Source organism: Galleria mellonella, unplaced genomic scaffold (genome assembly GCF_026898425.1).
Source record: "Galleria mellonella isolate WM207_F2 unplaced genomic scaffold, CSIRO_AGI_GalMel_v1 utg173, whole genome shotgun sequence".
In the NCBI taxonomy this organism is placed as follows: domain Eukaryota; kingdom Metazoa; phylum Arthropoda; class Insecta; order Lepidoptera; family Pyralidae; genus Galleria; species Galleria mellonella.
Window position 1 is genome coordinate 2,218,657 of NW_026442016.1, and position 26,547 is coordinate 2,245,203.

The 26,547-nt window shown below is 31.8% G+C and overlaps 1 protein-coding gene and 1 long non-coding RNA gene across 2 annotated transcripts; one reads left to right on the forward strand and one right to left on the reverse strand.

Moving 5' to 3' along the window:
- Nucleotides 1–5,034: 5,034 nt before the first annotated feature.
- Nucleotides 5,035–8,786, reverse strand: LOC113515643 (uncharacterized). Its single transcript, XM_026899902.3, has 3 exons — nt 8,467–8,786; nt 7,392–7,570; nt 5,035–6,672 (listed from the first exon to the last, which is right to left on the reverse strand). Exons 1-3 carry the CDS (start codon nt 8,507–8,509, stop codon nt 6,430–6,432), a joined length of 465 nt encoding a protein of 154 aa, XP_026755703.1. The 5' UTR covers nt 8,510–8,786; the 3' UTR covers nt 5,035–6,429.
- On the forward strand, nt 7,535–23,122 carry LOC128200283 (uncharacterized). The gene is made up of 3 exons (XR_008252653.1): nt 7,535–7,666; nt 21,923–22,024; nt 22,593–23,122. It is a non-coding gene; the product is annotated as an uncharacterized LOC128200283 (long non-coding RNA).
- The last annotated feature ends 3,425 nt before the right edge of the window (nt 23,123–26,547 follow it).

Here is a 26,547-nt window from a genome sequence, read left to right on the forward strand (position 1 = left end):
TTTTTTCTTTAATTACCACCCCATAAAGTTTGCATTATCATTATTGCTACTGTTTTAAACATATCAATAGCCACTGTTGATTAAAAAAAGTGCTGAAGACCTAGATGAGAACCCTTCCCCCATCTCTTTCCCCCTAACAAATTATAAATCTAGATACGTTTTTGTTAATGCATGCTTGAGAAATGCGATTTTGTCTCATTTCTTGCACGCGGTAGTGATAACGTATTTAATGATAAATTTGTTTACTAGCAGTTAGGTTGCTCATTTGATAACTATCGATTTTACCTGTTAATTGTCAACAATTTTTTAATAATTATTTGACGACCTTGCTGGTGTAGCAGTTTAACATTCCGCCTCACGTTCTAATGATCGCGGTATCGGTTACCACAATGTAAACATATCTGGAACAAGGGAATTTCAGTTTGTCAGCTAAATTGGTAGATGGGGAGGAAGGTCTAGGAGTGGAGGCCGCGTATCTGTATGCCCTCCTTCCAGATGAACCGACGATATTAAGAAGTTTATTGGGAATTTATGGATGCGAAAAGCGGAAGATTACACATAGTGGAAGACCTATGTCCAATAGTGGATATATATAGGCTGATATGATGATGATAAAGATTTGTATTCATGAGTATTATTGTATTACGAAAAAGTATCAATCATTTTAGTATTTTAGTACACATGGTAGAAATGGATTTTTAGTAATGAGGTTTATCTAACAGACCCTTAGACTTTATACTACGTCTATGAACAGTCGCATTGTTAGTAGCACCATAGCAGGTAGATCACGTGGGCTTCCCCCTGGAAACCATTCTCAAATTCGTTATGTTGGGCCAACTGACCACCATTTATTCTCACTGGTGCCCTAGTGCCAACATAAACCGATAGTGCAGGTGGGGTTACATTTCATTCCATACATTCCATTCACTCGATAAAAAAAAGTACACGTGATCGGAGACTATCATCCAGTATCTTCATGAGTATATTTAAAATTTCAAGAGTAATCTCTGTAAGGTTTTCAATAGATCAAACAAGTTTAGAGTCTAGTCTTTTAATAAACTGAATATGAAAGATAGATGATCTACGTATATCAGTGATTTGACGCGAAGAACTTTTATAACTACATTAAGTATATTTTTGCCGACAAAAACGTATGAGCCCCATAACGTGTTGATCGACAATCATATTATGTGCCTTCATTTACACCTGCTCTATCTGTCTAATTTATCAATAACACTAATATTCGTAGCATCATCAATAGAATTGTCAAGGTCGATTTTGGCTATGTTAATTGATGTGACTGTAAAATGTGGCTTGCGCGCAGATACAGTCATAAACACGATTGGATCGCTCGATCGAATTAGTTTCTTTCTTGGTTAGTTTTTTTTTAATGTGTGATTATGGAATGGTAGCCCCGCCTGCGCTATCAGTATACACTGGCGAGGCACCAGTGACGGATGATAGGTGACGATGAAAAAGCAGGTCAGTTAGTCAATCGTGACGAATTCCACTAGAATTAATCACTATAGTTTCCAGGGGGAACCGCGTGGAGGTCGACCTGATATATTGATACCCGGGTGTATTGCTAGTTATAGGGAAATCAGACTCCATTACTAACAATCCCTTTCCTCCCTTTCTTGGTTAGTTAACAAATCTATTTCCTTAGGTAGGTACATAATCTTAGGAGGTGGGGGGAAAGGGATTGTTAGCAATGAAGTTTGACCCCATATTTTCTATTGGGTCGATCTTCACGTAATTCCCCTGGAAACCATCGTGAACAATTCTTGTTGAAACTGACCTGTTTCATCCTCACCTATCATCTCTCACTGTCGGCTCGCCAGTAACATGGGCGGAGTTACCATTCTATTATCACCCATTAAAAAAAATCATAGTAGGTTTATGCCCCAACGTCAGTAACAGTTTGTATTTCAGATATTTCACATGTTTATTTAGGTTTATTTATTCCTCTGGATGTGTATGCCTATGTGGATTGCACAGATTTACCCCGTTACGTCGACCTTCACGTGCCTCCTCTTCCGAAAATCATCACGATTAAATTTTATTGAATTTTTCACAAACTGACCTGTCTTCATCATCAACCTATTATCAGTCACTGGTGCCCCGCCAGTATACACCTATAGCGTCGGCGGGGTTACTATTCCATTATAACTCTTTAAAAAAAAGTGAATTAAGTAAATGCTGCCGTATACATAACAGTAGGTATAAAATCGGGTAAACAAGGTAACAATCGTTGATAATTTTAACGTAAATTTTTTTTGTTATTCAACATGTTTTTCTTACTGCTAGAGAACTCGGTAATCAGAACAAATATTTGATAATGCCCAGTTTTATAAGAAGCAATTAGGTATTTAATTTACTCCACTTTTAAATATAGTATTTGAAATATTGTTGTCTGTCTGCAGATTAAAAATAATTATGCTTGTTAACAATATTACAAACAGGTTTTTAAAAACCGAGATTATTACGTAGTTGCTTTCATTGATTTACAAGTTTTTGTAATAGTTAGGGAGTTAAACGAGCAGATGATCCGCCTGATGGAAAGCGACTATCGTCGTCCATGAACATGTGCAACGCGAGAGGAGTTGCTTGTGCATTGCCAGCCTTTTAAATTTTTGTAGGCACGTTTTTTGAGTAGTTCAAAACATTGAAAGGGTAAAACTGAAGACGCTACCGTCTTCAGTTCTACAACTTGGACGTACGCGATAAAAATGAACGGGATATACGGTCTGTAGTAGTATGCAACGCTCTCAAGAATTGAGGGTGAACTCCATCTATACTCGTATGGCGAGAGGTACGATGGTAAAAGGTATTTGAAATATTGTTAGCAGTATTCTTAATTTTAATCTATAGACAGATACTATAATATACAATTTACAATAATAAATGTTCAAATATTTATGGACCAATCTTATTTTTAAAAATTAGACATTGGGTTTGATTCTGAGGCACTATTTCTCTAAACCTTTCTCTGAAAGTAAAATTTCAATTGATATCACAGTGAAATCTTTATTGCAAAGACCAATATGAACTTAATTTCTATTAGAATACAGTCAAAATTATTATAATTTTAATTTATGGTGGTCCATAAAACAATCATTTCCCGAAATAATCAAATAAAAATATTAGATTAAGAGATAGAGAAATGGCGTCTCAGAATTGGCCCCACTATCAGTTGCTTGCGTTGATTACTGAGTTAGTTTACAAAAATAAAAATAATGAAGAACAACAAAAAATAGTGTTAAAATTATCACTGACTAGATTACCTTATTAAACAGCTAGTATAAGGTCGAGTAAACTTCATACTAGCTGTTTCCTGTGGCATCGTCTGTGCGGAATTCGTTATTTAACAATACGTGGGAATTGGGATTTAATAAAGTTTTTAATTTAACCCTACTTATTTGTAATTATACATTATACATTCATATTTGTATTTACTCATAATTAATACATATAATAGATATCTAAATATATATACACGCCTTTACTTAGTTCATTAACAGAGAACTTTTTTTTTAAATAATTTGTCAAAAACATTCAAAAGTTTTAATTGGTTTTTAAAATGGTATACACTTGCGACGTTGCCACAATTTGGTAAGCTAAAGTTTTGAACGGTCTTTATTATGTGAAAATGAGTTTATTTGTTACCTCTTAGCGCTATAAATGCTTTATCAATAAATATGAAATTTGGTGTATAGATACTATATAGCAGTGTTTTTCAACGTGTGGGTCGCGCCTCTGGGGGTCCGGAAAGCTAGAGTTGTGAAAACTACTTGAGGAAAAAAAAAAAAAAGTTATATATATATATATATATATATATATATATATATATATATATATATATATATATATATATATATATATATATATATATATATATATATATATATATATATATATATATATATATACTATATATATATATATATAAAAAAATTAACTTGGCTCAAGAAAGTAATTTTGAAGATTTTGATTATTTTGCATAAAGAAAAATAATTCTTGAATTAAGTAAACTTTCTTAATTTCAATGAACTTGATTTAAGATTTTTTTTCTTGATATAACACAATCAGATTCTCCAAAATTATTTTCTTGAGCCAAGATATTTTTTCTTGCATATGCGTGTTAATGCGAAGGTTGCACTTGTTTTTCAATAACTTAATTCTGTATATATCCAAAACCTAATTATGCAAATGCATAAAAATGTTGTTGCATTTAGTCCTTACAACATCTTTATAACATTATAATGTATTTTTCTTGTATTTTATAAAATACAACAAAAAAAAGTGAAGGGTCGGGGGTTGCGAAATATTTTTCATACTAAGGAGGTCGTGTCATGAAAAAGGTTGAAAGACACTGTTATATAGGTTAGAGAAGAACATAGGCTCCTTTTTTGTCCCGTTCCGTAGAGGATGTCGCAGGTAAAAGCTAGTACCTAATATTAGTAAGGATTATTCCTTGCATTATAAGTTTACAGAATTTGAGTGCAAAATTTCATGTTTATTTTTCATATATCCAACTGAATCAAAATATACCTCTAGGATATATGAATTTCATACAATATCGTTGTGACTTATAATTTGTTTATTTGGAGATAAAATATATTTTTAAAATTAGGCAGTAGATTAATTTGTCATCGCACCTAGTTTTTTGTGGTGCAGGTAGACTGAGTGAAAAAGAGATAATGCCTATATGTCATTATAAACTTTGACTTAAAATACGTTTATCAATTTTCCTGTGAATCATCAATTAACTGGTCAATTAACTTTGTTGTACTCACCTATCATCCCTCACTGGTATTAGGGTAAATGAAAAATTAAAATAGGATTACCTTTCCATTTTCATTAATCAAAACAAAATCTATTTTTATGAGTGATTATAACGACTTTTTATATATTAGATATATTTTGATATTATAATTTATAATTATAAATTTTCGATAGGAAGTACTAGTTCGAATAAGAGTGTAATAGGAACAATGTATTTGCAGAATAAAATAAAGACAAAGAACAGGTGAATTGGGAACGACCGTTAGTTTTATTTTTTAAAAGGCATTTCATTAAATCTGATTTCTTGACAATGAATTTTATATAATACTGATAGCTCAATACAGTTTCTAAAGATAATGTGGATTCTAAATGGTCTATTACAACTGCTTGGGTTTGCATTTGCATTGCAGAAACATTTAATGAGCGTTACAAGAACTGGATTACTTGCATAGTCCGCTATATTATTTCAGATTAATCGAATTATGATTCGTTTTAGAGTTTCATTTTTAAATGCTCTAAATTTATCATGTTACTTTAACATTGAACTATTTATGACAATACAAGTTTGTGTGTCTTTAGATAAATACATAACTATGGTAGGTACATATAGGTACTTATGAATTAATACAGAAATGACTTATTGCTGTAGAAAGAATGTCTTATTATATATCTTCAAATAAAATAATGGAAGAATGGATGGAATAAAATTTTGTCCCACAAAAAAATCTATTTTAAGTTGACAAAATTAACATGGAATCAACAGGAGAAAAACTTTTCAATTAAAAAAAAAATCATCAAATCAAGTTCAATACGAAAAATACAAGTGATTGTAATTTACTTCTTTTTTTTATCCGGTTGACAAATAACATGACTTTAATTCTAAAACTAGCAGATTCTTGGACCTATTATATTTTTTTATGCTATTTCTTAAATTAATTCTTATTTTAATTGACTAGAATATTTTATGACTCTGTTATTAGGACTGTAAATAACTTGCACTGGTCGTTAATGTTTAAGTTATGGAATTTTGAAACATATAGATCAATTCTATGGTTAGCTATAAACTTAGATAGTCACAGATATATATGTATTTAAAATGTTATCGTAACTGTATGTACCTACTTTGCGTGTCAGTATTAGGCTTTATCACTCTAACTAAATATCAATATTATTCTTACATGAAAATCTCGAAGAAAGTTTGGAGTGCAGAAGGATATGCTATCAAAATAAAAAAAATAAAAAGATTCAACCAATTACGTCATTCATCATCAGTCCATACAAACATAACGAATTATTTTTTCTGTGCAGTAACTTTTTCAATTTTTCTATTCCTAAAAGCCTAATGTAGGACTGTTATGAACTCTTTAAATAAAACTTATTTAAATTCAGATTTTTGCATTTAAAATATAATTTCAACTCATATATACCTACACGGTATATAATCGAGTCATTATATTTAATAATAAATTTGCTACTGATGCAAACTTCCTGTAATTATTTTAATATGTGTTTATAAAGTAAAGCAGTATCTAATTATGTGTATTAGTATGATTGAAATAAGGAAATGATGCACCGATTTCTTTAAGTGTGACGAACAATCGAATTATTTATTCCCTAACTATAATAGTAATTATAATAAGGCAATCATAAGGTTAGAAGTATGAGAGACAGAATTGTAGTGAGGATGTCTATGGTTCTCCGGGTCGTTCCCGAGTCATGATTGCATAGAGATGTGGTGCAGCATGAGGTGCATGCGTGGAGTTTGGTCCTCTCCCCTATAATGATGCAGCCCGGCTCGCAGTGCTTAGTACAGTTTCGCTCCAAGGCCCACATCTTTAGTGCTGTTGTGGAGTTTTCAGTGGAAGTTGTATATGAGAAGCGTTTGACCTGTCGGAGTGGACGAAAATATTATAGGTATATTATAAAATTATTATAAAACATATTAGTAACTTACTATAAAATAAAATTGCTGTACAAAAATTCTATCCACTATGTGAATGATTTCCATCAAAATTTAAAATTATCACGCATTATCTATGCTTATATTGTAGTGTTGCTAGTCGTATGCAAAAGCTTTACGTTGCTTGGAGCGACGGTCTCGAAGGTTGTGGTTGTTGGTGGTTTAGGACTATGTTTAGGACAGAATCATTAGTGGATCATATTCCTACTTATTTTGGTGCTTTTATTCTCATTATTGCCTCTTACGACTTTTTGGGGATAAATTAAGATTAGTTGATGCTTTAAAAAATACACAGATAGTATGCATTTTAATACAAAACAGATAAAACTGTATTAGAATTAAATTTTTTAATGCCATTAGTTCAGTTTTTTCTGTATCTGGGGAGAGAACTGAACTGAACTGAAAATTAGCAAATAAACCAAATAGCACAGACCTATTATTAACTTTTGGCAGACTGTTTTTATTTGTATTACAAGTTGTATAACCGTTTATTATGTAGTTTGTATTATAAAATATTATTAAATGTTATTACATCTACAATAGGTTGTAAAATGATTTCGGTATCAAATGTTCGGTGAATTTTTAATTTATCCTAATGTGTTACGTATATGTCCAGGTGGCAACCCTACTTATTGATATGACATACCATGCACACCCGCCGATCGTTGTGGCATTTGTGTATGAGTGCGGAGTTGTTCTGGCGGAGGTCCGCACATTTGTCCTCCGGCACCTCGGCGAGGCATCTGTAGCACCAGAGCTCGTTGTTGGGCCGGGCCGCCGCGGACGTGACATGGACGCTGTCTCTTAACAAGTCACAATCACCTTCTGGAAGCAAACGGTGCAGTTGTGTAGTTAGCATCATATGTAAAACTGGTGAACTGAAATTGGTATCATAAAATTTTTAAAATAGCGAAAACGAAGGTAAGTACTGATATAATTTTGTAGCACAAAAAACCTGTGCGACTTTAATTGTGATGAAATTGGTATGAAACCAATAAGGGCAAAGCCTATTTATTATAAAAATATATATAGTACAATACACACAATACTCAATATAATAATATGCACAGTTGTTTTCTGAAGTCGTTGAATATATTAAAATATTAATTATCAATTATATTGTAAAATAAAAAAATAACTTTTGGATATGGTACTCTAACCTGTATCCATCCATCAATATATTCGAGTTCATATAACTATGAAGGAGATACACGTCCCTAACTTGACGGAGGCGACATCTACTGTGCAATAAATTAAGTACCGATTGCTCATCATTATCTAACCTGGTAAATTATCGTAGTTTAAAATACGAATTAACATTTACAAATACTTATTATTATTCATAATATTTCATTAATGTGATGACTAATATTCAAATGTACAGATCTATATTAGTTATACATTGTGCTACAATAAACATGGATAAGATTTCTTTTTTTGAGAAATATACCAGCTATTAACCTATCTATATAATTTACCTAAATGTTTGATTTTAGTTTATATTTTCATAAAGGAAAATAACAAATACACTTGAAAGATATTGACCATAATTTTTTCATACTACACGACCACAGATTATAAGATTTGACATTTCGGACATAAGGATACTGCGGTAAATCAAGTTTGATACAATGAAATTATATTATAAAATATATATAAATACATGCGATAAAAGGACTTAAATGTTGATTATTTATATAAAGAAGTTTGTTTTGACATACCTGATGTGAGTAATGACAGCGAGATGAGTATCAGAGAGCGCATGGTGTGTGCACTGTGAGATGCGCATGTCCCAGCATCCCGGTATCGATTTGGTCTCGTCCCGGACCTGTTGCTGCTCCCGGCTGGTCACGCCCACAGCCCCCCCCCGCAACATACCCTCAAGGCTTCACCGAAACACTTTGATCGAGGAAAACAATCTCAACTTTCTGAATTCTTGAGAAAATTAAAAACTTTCGCTTGATCTCCGCCAGCCTATTACTGTATTTACTGACGGAGCTACGAATCATTTGCTATTAGTATAATTAGAATGAATGTAGTAGGCCACTATTTGTAACCGTGTAAAGTGTTATTTGAAAATATAAATGTGATATAAGCAAAGTTATATGTCTATTTATATTGAATTTAGTTCTGGCAATTGAAATCGATTGATTCTGTCAACTGTAATGAGATTGGGGTGACGATGATATGTGCCGATTGTTTAATTCCTCCATAGTAATATTACAGATTATATGATACGATACTAGTTGTATTGTTGTTAGTTTATTCCTTTGTTCTGTTTTCACTGGTAGGGTTAGTTTTTTTGTTGTATATATAAAAGTGTTGTTAACAATAAATACAAAAATACACTATAATAGTTCCCTTTCAGCTTCTCAAAGGTTGAATGCCACATTAAAAAGGTTCAATACAGAATAGCGAACTTATCCCATGGTGATCCTCATATCATATGGGATAAGTCCGCCATTCTATATTAAACCTTTTTAAGGTGTCCAATGTAAAGTATGTAAAATAAAGATTTTACAATACAATAATTTTAACATAATATACACAGTCTATGGGGGAGGCATATGTCCAGCAGTGGACGGATAATGGCTGAAATGACACAGTAGTAGCATTAATTCATTTAAATTTACGTTAATACTTATCAATTCATTTTTGTTTATCTCAATAGTATAGACATATTTTTGGCCATTGTAAATATCAATTTTACGAAACAGGGGCTAAGTTTTGAGAGAATATTAATAATAAACTAGCTAAATTAATTATTTCGTACATGAAATAGTAAATTTTTTATAAAGTCCGTGATCTTAGGTAGATTTTTCCATAATTATTTATATATAAGTCTTCAAAAAGTTTCCTAATGCACGGTAGTTTATCAAATATTTAAATTAAGCTAATTAACACCAACAGCGGTTGTAAAACAATAAATTGGCCAGTTTTAATTCACAATGGAAAATTAAATCTCTTGAAAGGTTTCCTTGTCTCGAAATACTTTTATTTATGAGAAATGAAGTAACCGGTGGCAACCCAGTAGTAATTGTTTGTTTTCAAAAGTCGTAATTAAGATTTAGCTTCGTAAAAAAATGACAATTGTTCGTAAATTATATAAAAATTCGTTAAGAGTTTATTCTTAGCGACTACAGCATGGGCTTTTTTAAAAAGAGCGTAATTAGAGTTTTTTTATGCTTCCCTGGTGTTGCATGTGTCCATGGACTACGGTAACCGTCCACCATAAGATGGGCTGTATGCTTGTTTGCTACCATAGTAGTACAGAAAATTTATCTACCTATTAAATCAGAAATATTACAAGTTATCGCTTCAAGTATTATTTTTTTTATGGATGATAATGGAATGGTAACCCCGTCTGCGCTATCGGTATATACTGGCGTGGCACCAGTAATCCGGCGTGGCCCATCCTGCGAATTCAACTAGAATTAGCCACGATGGTTTCCAGGGGCAACCATGTGGAGGTCAACCTGACAGGGTATATTGCTAGTAATGGGGCTATTTGGCCCCATTACTGACAATCCCTTTCCCTCTGCTTCAAGCTTTTTTTTAATGGGTGATATTGGAATGGTAATCCCACCCGCGCTAACAGTACACACCGGCGGGGCACCAGTGAAGGATAATAGATGAGAATGAAGCAGGTCAGTTAGCCCATCGTGACGAATTCAACAAGAATTGTTCACGATGGTTTCCAGGGGGAACCACGTGGAGGTCGACCTGACAGGGTATATTGCTAGTAATGGGGTCAAATAGATCCCCATTACTAACAATCTCTTCTCCCCTCGACCTCTGCTTCAGGTTGTTGTTGCTATTGTTAAAGTAGCAAAATGGTATATCAAAACTAAGGACGGGTTTATTAATAACAGGGACAAGTGGTGCCTTTGTTAACAATATATCTTAGTAGTTCGATTTCTACACGGTTCTCCCGAATACAATCATGGTTAATCGTTGATGTTTTTGTCACGGAGAACCAACTAATCTGCTTTCATCCCTATCTATACCAGCGTTAACCTATTCTATTTACTAAAAAAATAGGTATATTCAATAGAAAACACAGTATACTCTGTTATGTCCATGGTACTGCTCATATCTATAGGCGACGGTTATCACTTTCCATCAGGTGAGCTGTCAGCTTGTTTGCCATTCTAAGTCGTATAAAAAAAAAAATTAATAGAATAACAAAATTTTATTCTTTATTGTATACAAAAATGTATTGCATTAGAATAATAATTACACGTAATAGTGTAACAGTGATTACTTCCAGCTAACTCAATATGAAATAAATTCACAGTTCATTCGTAATTACAAACAATGTTATTGTTAAAAACAAATAAAATATCTGTACAATTGAAAACACGTCGGAGTTTTTAATTACATAAATATTTTTACCTAACGAAATATAAATATATATCAGTAAATTATATATAAATATATAGTTATATATTATATAGCGATCCGAGCCAGCTTCGCATGAATAGATAGAATTTTCGAAAATCTTATAATAAAAAAAAGTTTCAGCCAATTCAACTGATCGGTTATTTTATAGCATTTTATAAGTGATTCTTTCGACTGATATAACTTTTTTATTTATGAACCGATTGAAATAAAACAAACATTAAGTAATAAATGGTGCAAACCACAACGCATTAGTGTAAATCGCATTCAAATCGGTTAAGCCTTTCTGAAGTTAAAGTTCTGAGATTAGCGTGAACAAACGTACAGACAAATAGACAAAAATTCTAAATATAATTGTTTTGGGTTCTATTGAGTTCATAAAGCCCCCCTATAATATATATAGTTTTTTTTATATATCTTCCATGTACAGACAGCAATCATAAATATAATACCATCAGGTGAGCCGCATGCTCGTTTGCCCCTGTGCTGTAAAAAAAACCTTCATAAATAGATGAGAGATAGATCCTTCTTCGGGAGAGCCGTTTTCTTTATTTATCTGCTTGTTATTCGTAACCTAAATAAAATTGAAGCTAATACGTAGCACGAAACATCTGGAGTAGTTTATCACACGGAGTTATTCGCTCTGGGAGAATTTTATGCTTTTAAATCTTTCGTCGTGTTGGTTTCAAGTTTATGAAACAGTTTCTTTGGACCTGCCGCATGTCTATTGCTATTCACTGTCTTCCATTTCGCCAAGGAGAGCTATTTTTAGACATTAAAGCTTATCGTCACAACTGTATGACCTTAATTGCTCATTGTCTTAATTGCCTAAGTCACTGTAAATTTTAGCATTTTTTTCTAATATGACTATAAACATATAGCCATATTGTACTTCTAAGAAATTCTTAATTAATATTATTATATATCTAAACAAAAAAAAATACAGATTTGATATTATGTTTGTAATGACTACTTTCAAAATACCGATTTTAAAACTAAAGCGCGTTGAAATTACCGTTTTTGTAATTTAGTTTATAAATTTTCATGTATAACGTTACTGTATCACCATGTAATTTATTGAGTTCTCCTATAATATACATACAAATAATTTTTCTATATTTACAACTTACTATTATTTACTTGTTTACTATCCAAATGGCTAAAATCTCTTTCTATATTAAGATACATACTTTATTTTAAAGCGGTCATTTGACCGCTCATAGTAGGATTAAGTATATATGAAATGTCGGTAGGTTTAGTGTTAAAAATGTTTTCACCTGTAGGAAGCTATATTATCAATGGATAATATGAAATATATATATTTTATTTAAAAAAAGAATTAAAAGTTTTTTCTATCTATCCGTGCGAAGCCGGGGCGGTCAGACGCTAGTTTTTCAATAAACGCATTGGATGGTTTAAAAATAAATTGATTATCAATTGAAATAATAAATAAAAAATTTTCTGATAGTTAAGTTAGAGTTTTATGTAGCTCACATATCATCGTCATCCCCAATTTTGTTGTGACACAGAAATGGATAAACGGTGATATATGTATCACATAATGTGACCCGGGACCTTATTACGTGAACCAAGAACGTGTTTCACGTTTTTACTTCGCGTAAATAAGATCTCGGGTAGGTACAGATAAAATAATACTTTGTGTCGTATCAATTTGGGAAATGAAAATTTCTAAATTGGCTTGTGTCTTGGTGTTCTGGTTTGTGTTCTTACGTGTTCGTTGTTACATATGTATTGTAACATATATATCATACCTATATATATATGTCATAACATATGACCGTTAATAAATTTCTATATTCTATTTTATTAATATAATAGAATATAAAAATTTATTTTAAAGGATTTTGAAGTTTGTAACGATTGATGGATGGATGTTTGTAAATCTTTCAAGCTAAAACTACTGAACGGATTTGAATTGAATTTACCAGAGGAAGACTTTGTACAAAAGTCGATTGCTTGGGTACCTCTGTCCCATTTGTGTTTCAACCGTGAAGCAGTTGTGTTTGCATGCCTGTGTTTCGGTTTAAAGGGTGGGATATGGCGTGAATTTACTGGGTATAGAGGAATAACACCTGAGTCCTCAGGAATGGCAACGCATGGGGGGTACATGGGCGAAACAGTATAGTCTGTTATGTCCATGGTACTGCTCATGTCTGTAGGCGACGGTTACCACTTTCCATCAGGTGAGCTGTCAGCTTGCTTGCCATTCTAAGTTGTATAAAAAAAAGAATGAAATTGGGTACACAGGTAGCTTATATCCTGACTTAACACATATGATATTATATGTAGCGATTTACGGAGGCGAAGCCGCGGGAAAAAGCCATTACGGAATATTCATACTTTTAACTTTTTGAAAATTTTATTTCATTTGCAAGTGATATATTTAGGATATATATAGGGTCAAACAAGGAGATTTTTAATTGGGTTGTATTTTTTATGTTTATTACCTTATTGCTCTGATTTTATCTGAATTATAGAAATTTTATCTTTTTTCGGATATAAATATGGATATAAAAAAGTATTAAGAATGAATGTAGATGGCTATAAGAGCAGAGGAAGACCTAAAAAGACATGGATGGATTGTGTGAAAGACGATATGGCCAGAATGGGAGTGAATGCGGAAATGACTGGGAATAGAAAAGAATGGAAGAGAAAAACATATTACGCCGACCACAAACAATAATTGGGATAAGAGTAGGAAGATGATGATATAGAAATTTTATCAATATCGGTTTAGTAGTTTAGTTTTTAGATCAAAATAACAGGTTTTGTCACAGTTGACGTCGGTTTTTATTTTTGAGGAATACAATTTTTAATTATTTGCAGATTGTAATAATGATTGTAGATGATAATAAATAACAGACGAACGCAAACCTAAATTCTCACAGGACAGACTGCACTAGCGTATTAAATTAAGACGGTATTTGTATAATATTACGTTATAGTTAACCACATGTTTGCGGTGCCCCATGAGCTGTCTGGACAGACATGAATTAATCTCGTACAATGAACAGCCACGTCATAATTATATCAGTATTAATATTGACCAGATATGCATATTATACTTCCTAGCCCTTATTGCTTACATAAAGGAATATAAAACACTAGCTTTTACCCGCGACTTCGTATGCGTGACCGGGATATAAATAACTTATATCGTTCTCCGTCCCATATAGTACATGTAATACCAATTCATAGTGATTAGTTAAGCCGTTAAGGCACTTTAAGGCAACAAACAAACCCACTTTCACATTTATGATGTTAGTAAAGATACTCGTACGGTTCACCTTTTTGGACCTGACGGTAAGTGGTTTTTGCAATCCATAAACGCTTGCAATATCAGAACTGGTGCTAACTTATGTAAGATGAGGATCTTAAGTCATAATATTTATTCAGCAATGGAGGAAAATACTAAATGTTCCTATATTTGCACGAATATTCAGGTTTATTAGATTTTCAGATTCTGCACGTTCCTCACCAATCGTTCAGACGATAAAATTATAATAGATTATTATTAAAATGTTCAAATATTTGGCACAGATTTATAGGCAGTTAAGGGAGCCGAGACTGTCGAGAAATCCCTATTCATAGGAATATAATGTACCTATAGTTAGTATACGTATAGCCATTATGTTATACATAAACCAAGTAAATCAATAATATGTAATTGTTCTAATTTAATATTATATTATAATATTTGCTTATTATGGACATGATTAGCTTATTTAGAAATATTCAAATTACTTTAAGTACGTTAACTTAATTTGAATTATGTTAATTGTGTTGTTTCCGTTTACTTGTGAGAATAACAGAATTTAAGTTTTTTTTGTACAAATATTTATAAAGAAATAAATCAGAATATATTACATTGTAGGATTAAATATTTATCAAATTATAATGATTTGCCTATATGTCAACACAATAACTTGGTAATATTAAAGATTTAAATTAAAAATATACGCATAATCACGACACGTGAACCCAGAGGCTCCCTATTATACTAAATGGAGCGACAATTTCAAATATAGTAGGCAGTCAACGGAGGCAGGTGACTAAGGAGAGTACCTTATGGCAGTCTACGGTGGAGGCCTACTTTCAGCAGTGGAATAATTTACGGCTCTAATGATTATGGTAATGATTCTGAAATTGGCTGATCTGTCACCAAATTGCCAAGTGAATTCAAGCGATAAAATTTTGTGCGAAGGGTTTTTCTATGTACTTATGTGCATATCATTTTGCGGTTTTATTTGTTCCTGGGATGCTCTGGCCGCCTTTAAATTTAATGTTACAGTTTGATTTTCCGGCCTTATCTAGATGTGTATGTGTGTAAACACAAATAGTATATTGAATAGTGATTTAGTCGATTTAATGGCATATATATATATAAATATATTTCTTTAGAGAACACAAGGTCAGGATAAGATTGAATTAAACAGCTTGAATTAATCTTTTACCGTTAATAATTTATTTATTTATTTAAGGAACACCAACAGCATATTGCATTATAACATATAGGTATAATGAACATTAAATATAATACAATATTAATGCACATGCCTATTATAGGTATTCACAGCATTTACTTTAACATAGTTATACAGTGCGAGAAAATGAAGTAAATAATAAAAACAAACATGTAACCTAAGTTGTGAGCAATATCAGAAAAAACGATTATGAGTGAATTGAATTAAAAAATATTAAAAAAAATATATATATTATGATAATTAGAGTTAATTTTTATTAGATTATTGTACAAAGTGCTTCAGCAATTTATTCCTGTAGGAATTCTAATTATCATACACTATATCAATTTCAGGTAATTTGGCATTAATTTCATTGTATGACGCACTAATCCTGGCCAGAGGTTGATGCCAGAGAATAATCTTGTATTAATGTAAAAAACATGTTTAATTTCTGCCAGTTTCGAATTCACTACCTCAATTCTTATATTGAGCCAGAGTAATTAATAAACCATTATATTAGCGATACTGTTGTTTAATACTATTTCCAAGTCTTGTTAATTAAAGAACAAATTCTTAATTACGGTGTAATAATAATACAATTTTCATTCACCAATAAACACGAAAGAAACAGTGAAAGGCTTGGTTCAAAATTTAGCTCGCCTTTCAAAAGTATTTCACACTCATTATAAAATTACTTTATTCAGAGCTACTCAGAAGTCACAAAAGGTGGTGAATATTTCCACGAAAGGCCTTATTTACAAAGGCCTCAGAGATTAAGGGACTGTTCGGGTGTGTACACGTAGAGTAGAGACTTGCTTGGGGTGTCCCAATGTTGCTATTTTATTCCAATTATTTGTATGTAAATATAGTATTTTATATAAAGAGGTAAAGTTTATTTGGTAATCTCTAAAGTTACTGAACTGATTCAAAAACTTCTCAGAATCTAAGTGGTCGCATACAATGTGGTTTCAGAGAAGTTTTCTTCCGCGAAGCCATAGGCTGTGGAATGAGGTCTGTACTTATGTTTGCCAAGAGAGTACAGCGTGGAGTTCTTTAAAAAGGGTGTTCAAAAAGTATCTTTTAGCTTACAGCGTATACGTGGTATCTTTGGTGTTGCAGATAAGCATTGATAGGGGTTGCCTTCATAAGAAGCAATTCGTAGGTATTTAGGTATTTCCGAGGCAAACTCTACATTTGAAACAGCATAATAAAACAGCAATAAATAAAAAAATAAATATATGAATTTATTTACATAAGAGGATATTTCGTATACAACTCTTATTTATTGAACAAATTACGACTTCCTTAGGGGTCGCGATTCTCAGGTTGAGAAATGATGGCCTAACTAATATAAAGTCGGATTGAATACAACGTTAACAAGCTGAAATTCAGTGACAGTGCTCGTGCAAATGGACTCAGGGAAATGGATGAATAGTAGAAATTAAACTATAAATTAATTTAAATACCCTCATAACCCAATAAAGTTGTATGGGAAGTATAAAAATAATATTTTAATCAATTTCATTGATTAATAAAATATTAATATTAATTAATTAAAATATTAATATTATTAATTAAATATTAATTGATTTATAAAAGTCAGTTATTCAGTTTTGCCATAGGTTTCATAAATATAATTCCAAAAAGAGACTGTACAAAAGACGACTGCTTGGATACCTCTGTCCCATTTGTGTTTCTACCGTGAAGCAATTGTGTTTGCATGGTTGTGTTTCGGTTTGAAGAATGGGATATGGCGTGAATTTACAGGGTACAGAGGAAAAACATCTGAGCCCTCAGGAATGGCAACGCATGGAGGGTATCAGTATACTCTGTTATGTTCATGGTACTGCTGATGTCTATAGGCGACGGTTACCACTTTCCATCAGGTAGGCCGTCAGCTTGTTTGGCATTCTAAGTTGTATAAAAAAATATAATTCGAATTTGGCTTGTTACATTACATGCAGTAGACCATCATCATAATTAAATCATCAACTAATGAAAACAGACGAAAGATCTGTGTTTATATAGCAAGATCTGTTATGTGTTTTTAGAGCTGTGCACAATAAAAAATAACAATTGCTAGTAACATTAATATTGGTGGGTAATCGTATTACTTATGTGTTAAAAGGAATCTTATTGAAAAGGCTTGTGTACTCAGATGATTAAACAATTCATCTTTGATATTTCGTTTTTGTCGGAGTAGCAAAATATTTTCCGTGCTAAAAGATTTCGAATTAAATATATACGATGGTAGCGATTTATATGTATACATTTTTACCATCACCACCATCATTATTATATCAGTCGTTTACTGCCCGCTGTTGAACATAGGCCTCCCCCATAAGAGGTGGGGGGGTTACCAATAGTTAACACGCTTGGCAGATACAATCACCACCATCACTTTCCATTAATGTCAGAGGGAAAGGATTATTAGTAATCGAGATTAGATTAACCCCAGCTATATATCTATATAGGATAACAATATAGTATATATTGCTAGCAATATAGGTTAGGTCCATTTCCACGCAGTTTCTGGAAACCAACGTGCTTAATTCTCGATGCATTCGATTCGTCACGATGGTCGTTTTTATTCTTACCTATCACTCCTTGTTAGTATCTTGCTAGTGTAAATCAATAACGCAGGTGAGTTTACTATTCCATTTTCATCCATTAAAAAACCTAAGTTCCGCAATTAAGCATGGTGATCTTCCCATAAGAGAACAATATTAGACTAGTATGGCCAGGGATTGAGGCGTAGGTTTTATACTTGCATATTAAGATATTAGTTCCTTCAATAATTATCGAGGTTTTGTCTTTTGCAATGTTGTTTATGATCTTCTTTGAGTTACCTTTTTCTAAATCTTGGAAATGGAATGAACAGTTTTGCTTTTAATATAGTATTGCAGGTTCTATCATAGTATCGGAGATAATATTTTTTGGAAGAACCGAAATTGTCACAGCTCAGTGGTCCAATACCAAAATTCTTAAGATGAAAGCCGTGTTTTCGATTCTTGTGATACCGAATAATGATATACATGCCAATTTAAATTTCCGAAACTGACTCCACTCCGGCGAAGCAGTGGTACGCGTTCGCAAATTCACTTACCTCGGAAGCACCGTATCGGAAATGGGAGGAACGAATGAATGGAAATTATTTCACGGATCGTGAAAAGCGCGTTCCTTCGCATAACAAGAGCTGTCTACATAGTAGTTACTAAAGCAAATTGCAAAGAGATTACCTTAAAATTTGGGTCGGAAAGGTGTAAGGTCATTTTGTTAATCTAGATACTCAACAAACAATGTCTTCACTAAATTACAGGGTCTAGTGCTTTGAGAAAATCAATGACAAATCTCTGTTAGAATTGCCTCGTAATTCTGATCGACTAGCAGAATAAGCGCTGCAAATGGAAATTGAATATTCGTAGGCATTCCAATTGTTTTTTTAAACAGGCTTTTGAATGGGGTTTTTGCTAAAAGCTCAAATTTTATTCCACCTTTGTGAAGAATTGTTGAAATAGGCCTCCAAGAGTTTTCATAACAATTCATTAACACAGTTGGGGTGGGTCTCTCTCTACAAAAAAAAAAATTATTACCATGCTAGCTAGATTAAATGCTTTCTGCATAGGATTATTTCTTGTTTTTTCTTCTTGTTTTTCTAATTGCTCTTATGACATTCTGGAAAAGAAATTGAGTATATTTTATTATTGTGATAGTACTTTGGTTTTAGTATTGGTTTAATAAGAATTGATGTTTCTATTATAATGGTACTTTTTATAATTGGGGCCAATATGACTGAAATATAATGCGTCTGCAGCTGAGATGATTTGTAACCTTTTTCTAAATTCGATGCAATTTGACCATTTAGCAACTACCCATAAATAAATTTATAAATCTTTTCATTACAACAGTAATAAAAGGCTTAACTACATTTAATGTCACTCTTGTAGGTTTTAAATTTATTTTAAGTATACCATATGTTACACATGTTTATATTCGCCGATTCGAAATCGGATATTTTTAAATTTGATTGAGACTTTTAAATGAATATTTTTCTCTATTTTGATAATCTTTTGATAATCCGTTGTCGTATAAACTCTGGTAAACGGTCACCTTTGTATAGACTTGTTAATTCATATAACGCTTATTTAAATGATGTTGATATTATTAATGAACACGCCGGTACTTTTAAAAACTAATCTCTGAAAGATTCGCATAATTTTACTGTTTTTTTTTTAATGTTTAGTCTATTTATATAATATTTGAAACGAAACGGTGTTGGTGGCGACTCAGTATTTTCTTTTATTAATGTTTTGTATTATTCTTTATTTTGCCATCGTTAGTGCACCCAAATAAATAAAAAAATAAAAATCTTTTTAGACCCTTGATGTTTTTATATTAATTTCATTGCGGTTAAATTCGGTTTCTTTTTTTTTATTATTTGAATTTTAGGCGTAAAGTTTACCGTCGACACAGACAGAGCACCGACATATTTTAGAAGTTTCTTTTTGCGTTAATAAATCAGGACAATGAAATTATAAAATTAAAAACCAATAAAGAGGCAAAACTTTGTTAGTTAAATCTTTGTTTGGCAGCGTTAATTTTATTTAAAATATTTTGTTTGTCGTTGTTCCATTAGAAGTCACTTACTAAAATTTATGCCAACAAGCGGAAAACTTGTGGCCTTAACTCTGAGTTAAATGAGATTCAAAATAACGAGAAATTTCATTATTATGTAAAATAATGAAACGAAATTATGAACGCGTACTTCGTTATTTGAGTACTTCCACGTTTGGTAGCTTTAATAATCTTATCTACAGATATAGTTCAGTGCGATATTTACACTTTAGTAATAAAGCGTTTACTTAATTTAATAAGCTTATCTGTATAATTTTTATTAATATTTTAGGATTCAAAAATTGACGTATGTATTTAAAAGACTTAGATCTATTGCTGATCTCAAATTACTTAGAAGTACCTGCTTTGCCTTATGCCAATGTTTAATAACTTATTGCAAAACGGGTTGAAGTGGTACGTTTAAGAGATATATTTTGCGAGTGGAAAGAGCTCAAAGAGATACACTTAATGTGATACAGTTTAAGCCGTACTATTGGTATATAGGTATAGGTTTCTTCAGGGTCGGCAACGCGCGCGTAATAACTCTGGTATCGCAGGTGTTCATAGGCTACGGTAACCACTTAACATCAGGTGGGCCGTATGCTTGTTTGCCACCTCAGTGGTATAGAAAAAAGCTTCTTTTTATATTTGTTGACGAAACTTAAGATGTGCTACCGTAATAGCTACAATTCAAATCAGACTCTCACTATAAATTTATTCTCCATAGAATTTTGGTAAGAAAAACCGAATGGCCGTGGGCATCTTGCAGAACTATCTACTGGATAACAAGATTTGGTCCCTCACAATCGCGCCATTACCTACGCTCTAGGGAATCCAATTCACTATATTGTCTGCGCTGTTTCTTTATTTCACTGATTCGCTTTGTACAACTGGCTCTTTTGCTTTATTTGCGACATTGTCGTATGTCGTATATTATCATTATGTAGTTGATTTTTGCCATTTATTTATATTAAATAAAGTATTAAATGCTGTGAATTTGGAAAGAGCACTTATTTGAGAAGGATTGGAACGACTTGGTAATTTTAATCAGTCGTAATAGTCCGATACTGTCAGATCGAATTATCGAGAGATTATATTTTCCATCCGTAATTGGAATAAAATAAAATATTTCAGTTCAATTAAGGTTTTTATGAAGAGAAAATAAAATTTGAATTTAGATAGGGCAAGGTCTATCGTGTCAGCTAGTTGAGGATAATAATTGTTTGTTTTTCGTTTTCGTAATGGAATATCCTAGTTATTTTCAACAATTTCACTCAGGATTTATTGAAAGAAGTCATTTAAATATTACATTTTTTATGCTTAATTTAAAAGTTAGATAATCTGTCTGTGTTCGGTGGCTACGTACGTATTTATTACAAACAGTTTAATTGATTGTTGTAAGATTTCAATTCAGAGAAAATTTATAGTAATGCTGAAAGTAAATTCTTTTATTTAAAGATCTTTATAAAAAATAACTTTGAATTCAGAATCTATATGTTTTGTTTTTTAATTGATATTTGACATAAACAATGTAAACTGTTTTATTTTGCAAAAACATGACATTTAAATTTAACTACTAAAAAAACTGAATGTAGAATTATTAAATCAGGTCATAAATAACGATATCGCGATTTATATCTTTTTTTTGTAATTCCGTTCACCAATATTATTATTTCAGACGTTTATATTATTGCTGAACCTAATCCTGATTAATGATTTCTGAAGAGAAAGGTCATGGAGCAATCTTGTGCATCCAATAACTTCCAGCGATACATTTAAGGTATTCGCCTTATCTAGTAGGTGAACCTAAATTACTCGTCAGTAGTCAGTTCTTCGAGTTATATAGATGGCCCAGTGGCACTTTAATTTGTAGATCTTTCGGAATTTATCGGTTTAATCATTTAGTCAGGGGGAAGGAATTGTTAGTAATGGGAACTAGCAGCCCTACTGCTAGCAGTATTCCCTGGCACGTTGACTTCTATACACGGTCTCTCCATGGAAACTATCGTGGTAAATTTTTGATGAATTTATCATGATGGGCCAAGGGACTTGCTTTCAACCTCACCTATCAGCCGTCACTAGTACTCCATCAGCATAATTATGTCGATTCATTATTAAAAAAAAAAAAACCACGCAGTCAGACGAAGTTCTAAACCTACTTCACTATTTCTGAGATTGGAAGGTAAAATTTGTTAAATTTATAATTTAATGAAAAACTTTCCCGAATTTTGATGAGAAAAATGGGATCATCTAAAATTATCTTCCATTAATGGAACAAATAACAAGTTATTACACAATACCCAATTAAGGGGTCGTCTTTATCTTAAATTTAACTTAATCGCTTACAGATTGGCGAGCCTTATGAAGCGTGGTGATCAGGCTTTGCTTCCAGGTATGATGGAAGCTTAATGGGCAATAAACGAAATCTCGGGGAGCAAATTTCATTAGGGGCCATTGTTGAAGGAAAGCCACGACCGCAACAAATTGGCTGACAAACAGTGTCGCTTCGCTGAGCAACGCTGGCCGGAATGTACTTTCGTATCTTCTATCGCTTTGTGTATAAATTGCTACAGGTTTTAGTTTTAGTAGATGTTTCTGAAACTTTCAAAAGGAAGGTTTTCTCAATTCGTTTATATTTATTATTATAATCGTTACTTGAATATATAGCCAATTTTGAACAAAATTTGTTTTTTTTTATTACAATAGGATCTACGCAGTAGTAGATCCTATGTGACGAGTACTTTGTGACGATTGATAACGTCATTTTTCTTTGCGGAGCAAAAAACTGTTTGTTGTGACGCTAAACCTACTTTAGTGTTTATTATTCCCGTAGCTTATTTTGTTCTGATAATATCTTTATTTATTACAGAACATTTTATAAATATTTAACTGATGTATTTTAATTAATTAAAGAATTGAATAGAATTTATAAATTCAAATTACAGATTTGATAAGTATTATTTATAAATATTATTTAAACATTTTATTTATAATAATATTTATAAATTTAATGATTTTATTATTTAATAATATTTAAAGTTTATCATTTTTTTATAATTATAATACAGTAATAGGTATGACGTTAGAAAATACGCTTTATAGCGGCTTTTACTTTCACCCTTCAGCCTCGAAAGCTTTCAATGAGATGAAATTTTGTGTTGCTAACAGGTTTTACAATACATGGGTATGTACACGTTTATGTACCCATATAGCTATAACATTATATTATTATTACATACTTCATTAGCTAATAACAAAAAATTATATTATTATTACGTGTGTGTATAATTATTATTACTATAATTATAATAATAAAAATATAATAATTATTAATTTGGGTAAGCAGTTTTATTAAAAAATATAAAAACCGTCTATGAATAAAACTCACAGCATTAATTTTTTAATATCAAGAAATCGATCACGTCGCTCACCGACAGTTCCATACAAAATATTTTTAAACATTTTTTTATGGAACGAAAACCAACAGCTATAAAGTTTCACTGTAAAAAACAATAGTAAAGATAAAAAGACAATTACAGGCTTTCAGAAACAAAACAAGATAAAAAACATCGCAAATATAATGAAAAAGAAAGGAAATTATCAAAAAACATTTTTTATTTGTCGAATTTTTCTTTTTACTTGTGCTGTGCAATATTGCTACAAGTCAAATTTTATGATTCTAGCTCAACGGAAATACTCTATAGATTTTAATTCTCTTGCAAATGTCAAAATACACGCTATAAACTGTCATATTTTTTGTTTGCGTTGACTTAGAAGTTTGATGTTTTTCAAAAGTACAAAGAGAAAGAGAGTTTCAAAGGATTGTAGAATTGAGTATTTAATATTAATTTCAGCTTGATATTCTTCTAGATATTCCTGAGAAAAAGTGTCTTGATAGATGGAGATGAGAACAGACAGATGGATAATAAAGGCTTATGTTTTTCCTTTTGGGGTACAGAGCTCTAATAATTAAAACAAAACTTTTATAGTTTCGTTCCAAATTTATTTACCTAATCTTAAAGAGTTTATAGAGATATTGAGATATTGAGAGAGTTATTACAATAATATATTTTAAAATATTTTCGATATTTTCAATGAGAGTAAAAGTAAATTGTTTTATATAAAATATTCGCTACATCAGCCGTCTAGTGTCTACTGTTAAACATAGGCCTCTCGCAGTTAGGTTTCGGTGATGTTTGAAAAGAGACGCTGCTGCCTATCCTTCAACCATTATGTTCCTTTAGTCTCCTCTTTCAACACCCACGGGAAAAGAAGAGGTGACCTATTCTATGCCAGATCACACGGCAAAATATAATATTAAACAGATAAAATCATAGTATCGTAGCCCTTAGGAATATACTGTAATGTACATGGTACTAATCATGTCTTCGTACGATTGCAACGGTTGCAATTTTTTATTAGGCGGGCTTTCAGTTTGTTTCACATTTTAAATATCATAAAAAAAAATTGATCCAGTCGTCTGGCAGTTTGGATAGGCGTATAGAGGTTCGAATTTAGTTTTTTTCTTATAGCACCTCTCTTTTAGAGAAGGCAGGCTATCATCATTGAATTTGTTATTATTTCGCGCTGCTGTACACGTGATGCTCAGCCACGCTCGAATGTTGCTGAGCCATGATTTTTCTTCACAATTTTGCTCTTTATTATCACATGAAGAAGTTAACGTTTTTTTATTATTAAAAGTTTCGTAAGTACACATTATATTTTAATGTAAGAGCAATGGATTGACTTATATGTATTTTTGTCGAGAACGCTCGACTAGTTTCAGGACCATGTCGGGCCCCTAAATATGAGCGGTCATGTTAAAACTTTTGTCATCTTTAAGTAGTCGTACATGGACAAAATGCGTAGTTTTCCATTTTTATTATTATATAAACATTACCTTAAGCTTGTGCTTAGTTTTTCAAAATGTTTTTACATTGGTAACTTTTTGTGTCCAACATTGTCTGTATGTTCCCATTTCAAATGATATTACATGTTTTTCATGTCTTTTTTAATACTTCTCGATTCACGTTTGTATAAATTGTAAGTGATTATTAATTAATCTTGAAACTCATAAAATTACAATAAGACATAGAAAGGTGTATTTTGTAAGAATGAGATGGCGCAATTGATTTGCTGATTTTGTTCCTGTAGGTGCCACATTTTGTTCGAAGGATATTATATTAAATTATTTAAATTTAAATAGAAATAATATATATAATATTGTCTGATATCAGATACCGTTCTCCAAAATCAAGAACTCAACCACTTAAAATCTATAAACAGTTAATAGAGCGCACCAGTGTTGATTGGGGTGTCACAAATTCTCAATATTTAGTATTCACCGGCTTTCATTTATAAATTGGAACGTTGTACAATCTACGAATTCAATTAACTAATTAAATAACTCGACGACATAATAGCTACCAAAGTAACGTCGATATAAGTTGTACGAAAATACACTTATTGCGGAATTCCTTTCTAAATAAATGGAAACCCTTTTTAAGTGAAATAGCTTAAGTTCTACGATCGTAAAAATCCGTCAGCATTCTCAAGAAAGCTGTAGCCGCAACTATGCGATCGGTTTCTGCTTCTACTGCCACGATTCGTATTTGTTTTTCTTTTTTCAAACCAATTGTGTAAATACGCTATACAGCGTTGCTGGGCTGCCAATATTTTCAAACTACTTCAAAAACAAGGAGGTTCTCAATTCGTTTGTAGTTTTTATGTTTGTTAATTCATAATTTCATTATTTGTAAATCGATTAAAACAGTATTTGAAAGGATATACTTACAGATCGTTCCAATATAAATTTTATCAAAATTGGCTTAGTAGTTTAGTTTTTAAACCAGAATAATTGGTTTTGACATAATCGAATTCTTTTTGTTGCTGACCATCGATAGAAATGTCATACAGAATAATGTGAGGGAGAACAAAAAGTATTTAATACTATGTGGAGTATTATACTGCAAATTTCTCTGTTCCAAATTAATATTTCATAAAGGATTTAGACTATAAATCTATCCCACAGAAAAACTCGCAGACACAAAGGGAATAACAGATTATACACTCTCTCGTTTCATTCAGGCGTTTACTATTTGGCAGGGGAGGTCAATCGAGTAACGTAATATTTTCTAACATTATTATAGATACTTTGATCAATTTATAAAAAAACTTTCTAAGAGCGCACAGTTTGTTAGACATATATTGGTTATTGCTGAGTATAAGCGTTCAGCATTATAGTAGCAACGGTGCAAGTTACATAATTATGAATTTTTTTTACGAGTAATATTTAATATATAT

Bases quoted from the DNA above. Each gene is read 5' to 3' on its own strand.
- LOC113515643 (XM_026899902.3), bottom strand. From the start codon at position 8,509: ATGCGCTCTCTGATACTCATCTCGCTGTCATTACTCACATCAG. The intron at 7,571-8,466 runs GTATGTCAAAAC...GTTTGCTTCCAG, and splicing joins GCTGTCATTACTCACATCAG to AAGGTGATTGTGACTTGTTA. The intron at 6,673-7,391 runs GTATGTCATATC...CCACTCCGACAG, and splicing joins ACGATCGGCGGGTGTGCATG to GTCAAACGCTTCTCATATAC.